The 6000-nt window shown below is 40.2% G+C and overlaps 1 protein-coding gene across 1 annotated transcript in view; it reads left to right on the top strand.

The window, feature by feature from the left end:
- Positions 1-3879, top strand: part of pdgfc (platelet derived growth factor c) — a gene marked incomplete at its 5' end in the record, with an annotated part of 39462 nt that extends 35583 nt beyond the window's left edge. The window contains 3 exons of the mRNA XM_079228693.1: positions 2532-2739; positions 2852-3072; positions 3743-3879. Of these exons, the coding sequence (XP_079084819.1) occupies positions 2532-2739; positions 2852-3072; positions 3743-3856 (543 nt within the window). The 3' untranslated portion in view covers positions 3857-3879. The remainder of the gene's footprint in view (positions 1-2531; positions 2740-2851; positions 3073-3742) is intronic.
- Positions 3880-6000: the final 2121 nt, after the last annotated feature.

The raw sequence follows: 6000 nt of genomic DNA on the forward strand, positions 1-6000 counted from the left end.
CTCTGAAGGATTGCCTGGCTTTCTCGATCTTGAAGCCGAGTTTGCAGAGCGCCGCTAATTGGCCATCGACATTCACAAGCTGTTAATGGTTTCCAGTCCACGCTCAACGCCACTGCCAAAGCTCAACTAATAAGAATCACAGCTTCCCACCATTGTCTGGAAATGCAGCTCTACTCAGAGAACCTGTTTGACTTACTCTTACTGTATACGACCGGCCTTTTCTCCACAAGCATTCCTTTCACATTGTGTCTGCTCATCTCAGTATTGTGCCAAATGAACCAAATATATGTTCTGGTTATGAAGGCAGCCTCATTAGAATGAGTCTAATCTGTGGCATGAACACAGCTGTGCATCGGCTGTATTTTTTAAGCCTGTGGTGCAGCCATGTCAAACCACTGGCATCTTATTTTTAAATCTACGCCAAACAGACTTGAAGTGTATTGCACAGACTTCCCTTTTTCATAAATCTTCTGGGTTTTTCCTGTCTTACGCATTTTATTCAGTGTAAAACTGTCAATACACTTGCTGGCCTGTTTAGCTCATTTATCGTTTGTCCGTTGTGTCCACTGGTTCCAAACCTGTGGGTCATGACCCCACCTAGGGGTCACCAAAGCTTCACATGGGGGTCGCGAGGCGTTTTAGATTTTAAGGGGTTGTGAAAACAAATAATAAACAGTTGACCTAAATCTCAGCATTTCATTCATTTCTGTGAAGAAAACTACATTATTGTTATTGTATTATTTTAATTAAAGATGTAAACTTAAAAAAGATGACACAGGATAAGGTCACGGGAAAGACCTGAAGAGCTATAGTCACAGAGCCTTCCCTCTGTGCTAAACATTCTCATACTGCATTATAAAAGTATGCAATTAAAACAAGCAAACAGAATAAAACGACAGCCAAGCATCAGCAAAAAGAAGCCTAAGTTTTGATTGTTAAAAAACAAGGACTATATCCATCTTAAATATCTATATCGGCTCTACTGGTGGTTGATATAAATACACCCTTTGGAATAAAATTATATAAACCTCTGGATGGAGTTTTTTGTCCATGTGGTTTTACAGCGTCTTTTTTTAAGCATAAGTAGTAAATAAGAATCAAAAGACAAATCTTTGCAATGTTAGTGCCAAGGTCTCTGAGGAAAAGAGGAAAAGAAAACCTTTCCTCCTCGAGCCATCATTTCTCACTGAGTTCCTTCCTAATTCAGCTCCATAAGTCATCAAAGGGAAGCTACAGATTCCTGGAATCATTTTTTTCTTTTCAAACATTTCTGCCTCTCTCGAAGCCCAAAGACGCAGCTGCCAGCGGCCGATGTTTTCAATGCTCCACAGGCTTCTTTTTTTTTCTCTTTTTTTTTTTTTTGTGAGTGTCACAATGTTGCCTTCTACCTGTCAGTCACAAAAGATTAGAGAGACCAACGAGCTGACATGTTGGACAAACGTAGTGTCACAGGACTGAAAGGTTCCACAGATTAGCCTCTTCTCTCGTGGGAAGACCGACACCCCGGGTATCAATCTTCTCTGTGACTGCACGCCGTAGCCTGGAGGGCCGCGAGCTTCAAATGAATAATACTGCCGCCTACGGGAGCTAAAAGGACAAATGTTGTTATGCAAAGTGGGCAGAGGAGGTGACAGAGATGTGATCACATTTGACAATGTAAAGAAATGATGCCATCAGTTGACATTTGCGTCTCAACTTCAGTGCATTAAACAGTTCGGATACAGTTATCATGTTAGTGTCTCGTTAGAGTTCAGATGCAAATGTGTTCTCAACCAGAGATCAGAAGCGGAGTCCCAGCCTTATATGCAAGACAATACTTTAGCTGAGGGAGGTACACAGCCAACATTCCCACAGTGTTTGGCTGCATTTGACCATATTATATCAATAATTAAACAAGATTTATAGATATTAAATGTATATCAAATGCATGTTTATATATATATATATATATATGCATGTGTAAGTTGTCTACTTCCCCATCAGTTCACAGAATCAAAGTGTCTCAGCTGGCCTGAACAGTCATGGTTTCTGGTTTCTGTTTCACTCAACTCAAGTCCAAACCACTGTAGCATTTAATGACCCCGGATCCAATTCAAACCCAATTTTAACCATGACATACAATGTACCGTTGCGGAGTCGAACTCCCCTTCTTTATATACCTCAACATTTGTTTTGCCCAAAGTAGAAATATAGCACATCTTGTCACGGCTGACAAATTAGTTCCTTCTGTGTTATTTTCCTGTTTAAGTATTCGTAACCAAGAGAGTATCCTGAGGCCGTTGGTGTGCAAATGAGGCAGTTTTGGGTGTGGAAGCTACAATATGTGTCCGTGACACAAGCATTATGTTGCTCTGGTAGAGTTCAGAAAAGATTGTCCCAGTGTACAGGTCGACCCCCCCCCCCCCCCCCCCAAAAAAAAAGAAGCATATGAATGTGATGCATTTCCCTGTATAGATAAATACTGTATTTACTGAATAACTGACCTTTTCCTTTCTGTCTCTCTCCATCTCATCTGCCGGGTTTTCCCGCAGAGCGTTTCAGAAACCGAAGTCCCTGCAGTTCTGACCCCATCCCAGCAGGGTATCGAGGACTTGTCAGAGGCGGTGGCAGGGCTGGGCACCGTGGAGGAGGTCATGAAGTACCTGGAGCCGGAGCGATGGCAGCTGGATATGGAGGAGCTGTACAAACCTACATGGCATGTGCTGGGGAAATCCTTTATCCTTAATAAGAAGGCCAGAGGTAGGACACTTAAGCCATTGAGATCCATTGAATATGAACTCAAACTATATTATTTTTGTTTGTTTTTCGATGGGAAGTGATTCTGATCGTGACTTCTCTTTGTGTTTTTGAGGAGGAGTTGATCTCAATCTGTTGAGGGAGGAAGTTCGACTGTACAGCTGCACTCCACGTAACTTCTCTGTGTCCTTGCGTGAGGAGCTGAAGAGGACAGATGCCATTTTCTGGCCAAGCTGCCTCCTGGTGAAGCGCTGTGGTGGAAACTGTGCCTGCTGCTCTCACCGCTGCTACGACTGTCAGTGTGCTCCCGCCAGGGTGACGAAGAAATACCACGAGGTAAATATATCAACGTGATTGTAAAGTACGAGGAGCATGTGACCTGTATAGTCTTTGGATTGTTTAACAATCAAACATCTCACTTCAAATTATGAAATGAACCAGCCGCAAAGATCCTATGGTTGAATATTTTCCTTTGCAACAACCATAACCAAATTATCAACTAGGGGAGATTATGACAAAACATTGAATTTGCTGTGCATATCCTATGATCCTAGTCCTTTACAGTATTTACAATTATACACAAGTTACAGCATAATGTAATAAACATGACGTTTGTTGATTTATACTTCAATTTGGTGATTTCATGACCTAACATTCATAACCACTCACCTGCTGCAGTAGCAAGGCGATAGTATACATACTATAGTACTTTAACCATAATCGTAATCATTTCTGATTACATTTAATTGCAGTCAACTGTACAGTTTAGAAATTGAGATTAAGCCTTGGTCAATGGTATTATCAAAACTCTTTACAAAAATTACCTTTTCATGCAACGGGTCAATTATGTCCTTTTAGGCCTTCGCTGAAAACCTTAAAACGTGCAAAAATGTGTCACAAACTGGTATAATGTCTGAATAAAGTACCTACTGAGCATGCTCTACAACATGAACTGTTTGACAACTGTCAGCACAGCTGTTAAGTGAAGCCTCCTTCTCTTTGACAGGTTCTGCTGCTGAAACACCGAAGCGGCGTCAGAGGCTTGCAGAAGTCCATGACTGACGTGGCCTTGGAGCACCATGAGGAGTGTGCCTGTGTGTGCAAAGATGACTTGGACTGACCTGAGACCAGCGTAATACCTGCCACTGGAATCACACAGGATGTTAGAAATGAACATCTGCCGCTGTTGCAGCGTTCTGTATCTCATCCACCTCGGAGCAAACTAGATTGTCCCTTTATCCTGTTGTCCTTACGCTAATTGGATGAAGCAGAACAGACTGGAATCTAATAAATCTTCTGAATGGATCTGACTGCTGTGGAATAGCAATAGTGTGCCCCGAGTGCATTTTAGAGAGACAAAATAAATGCACTGGAGCAGATCTGGACTATTACCTATGTGCTCTGAAGACTATTTTCTTCAGCTCACAGATCTGAACATATAGGTATTTTTCTCTTGAGGGCTGATAGTGTCATGGAGAATGGGAGCCTCTTTATTCAAGTACTTTTTTTTTATGTCGAGAGCTGGCTCCAGCTGATTTACTCCCTCTGCTCCTCTATTATTACCACCAAGGCCAAGAAAGGTGCTTTTTCATCAGCAGTTTTCCTTTTGCTCCCCTCTTGTTTCATTACAGATTTAATCTGCAGCCCCGGTAATGCTGAAACGTCTTGCTAATGAGACCGTATTATGTGTAAATATTTCATCTACATTTTCTTTCTGTCCTATCATGCCTTTTCTACCAAAGATTCTCAAAGAGAAGATCAAAGTTGCACATGTAGAATCAGCTGGGTGGCGTTCATTACAACTCTTAATTCTGTCTCAAATCTGCTTGCTTCAGGAATGCCTTCAGGAATGCCGAGCGTCAAGCAACTCTTGCTACGTTTGAGATTGTTCATCGTCAAATATTTATTTGTTTAATGAAAGGGAAATTTAGGTCCAACATGTGTTGTTTGTTTGTGTCACTGTACAGTAGTATTAGCCTCCAGTTTTCATTTTTTAGCTATTTTACGTCGACATTGTGTCATGGATGTTTTACAATTTTCTGTATGCCAAAGTTATTTATCTCTACCTTTTGCAATAACTGTTTGTGTGTATCATTGTACTGAACATCAAAAATAAATGCTTCCATTTGTAATTGGAGGTACAGTACTTATATAGATATAGGCGATCCAAATGGTTGAAGTTTCAAGAGTCCTAAAGCAAAGACACCCAATGTCGGATATGTGTTTGAAGACATCGGTGACAGAAATAATGGTTGTATTTGAAGAAAAACAACTGAGAGGTTCTCTGTGAAACTAAGGTGACAAGTATATTTCTCAGCAAAACAACATAGTTGCAGTGGGAGAGCATAAACCAGTTATATGCATGTAGGCCTTGAATTATGAATCAGATTTTCTTCCAACACAAAAACAGCGAATATTGTAACTTTAACATGTATTTATCTTTATAATTTTTTTCTTAATGTAGTTTACAGGTACTTCATAGAAGAAAAAATCCACAACAATTACTTAAAGGTGCAAAATTACTAGAGTGTTGGGTATGCTTCCTCGACTACATTGTGATTTGAGACAGTGTTAACTTATCAGCAGTTTTGTTTTACTGTAATATTAATACTTTCCCCAGTTGTTACTGGATATGGTGTAACAGATTGCAATTTCCAAAACAGTAATTATAATACAGTTATTATCTTAAGTAATGTGGCTGTGGAAAGAACGCAGGCATAGGAAAAGACAACATAAGATGGCATTGCCCCCAAGGTTTAACATTTTGCCCCCTAAATTGACATTTTTATAATAATAATAAGTGTTAGGTAGTCGGTTTACGGGGCATCTCCAAGCACACCTTCTATTTTGGTTCATGTGTATGTGCATAAGCACAACATGCAAAATGATTGCTAGAGGTGCATATCCCACTTAAATAATTCTCCAGGTTTGTTCTGATGGTGATAAGCTTCAGTTTTATCCTATGATCTCAACAAAAGGTCAAGTGAGTGAATCCAAGTGCCCAACTTGAGTGGCCATATATTTAAAAGTAACCCATACCTCTATAATCAATGCCAATTTCGAACCACTTGACTCAGATTTTCCATATAGATTAACAGATAAACACAATCTTTCAGCTCATTTATCACAATGAGCTGAGTAATAAGTAACCACGAGGAAGTGTTTATGAAAGAATCAGGAAACCTTCAGATTGCCAAAGTGTTTTTTCAGTGTGTTGGTGAAGAGGTTGGCACACAAAGTCATCTACTGGCTTTGTGCATGACT

Source organism: Taurulus bubalis, assembly GCF_910589615.1.
Source record: "Taurulus bubalis genome assembly, chromosome: 13".
Lineage (NCBI taxonomy): Eukaryota > Metazoa > Chordata > Actinopteri > Perciformes > Cottidae > Taurulus > Taurulus bubalis.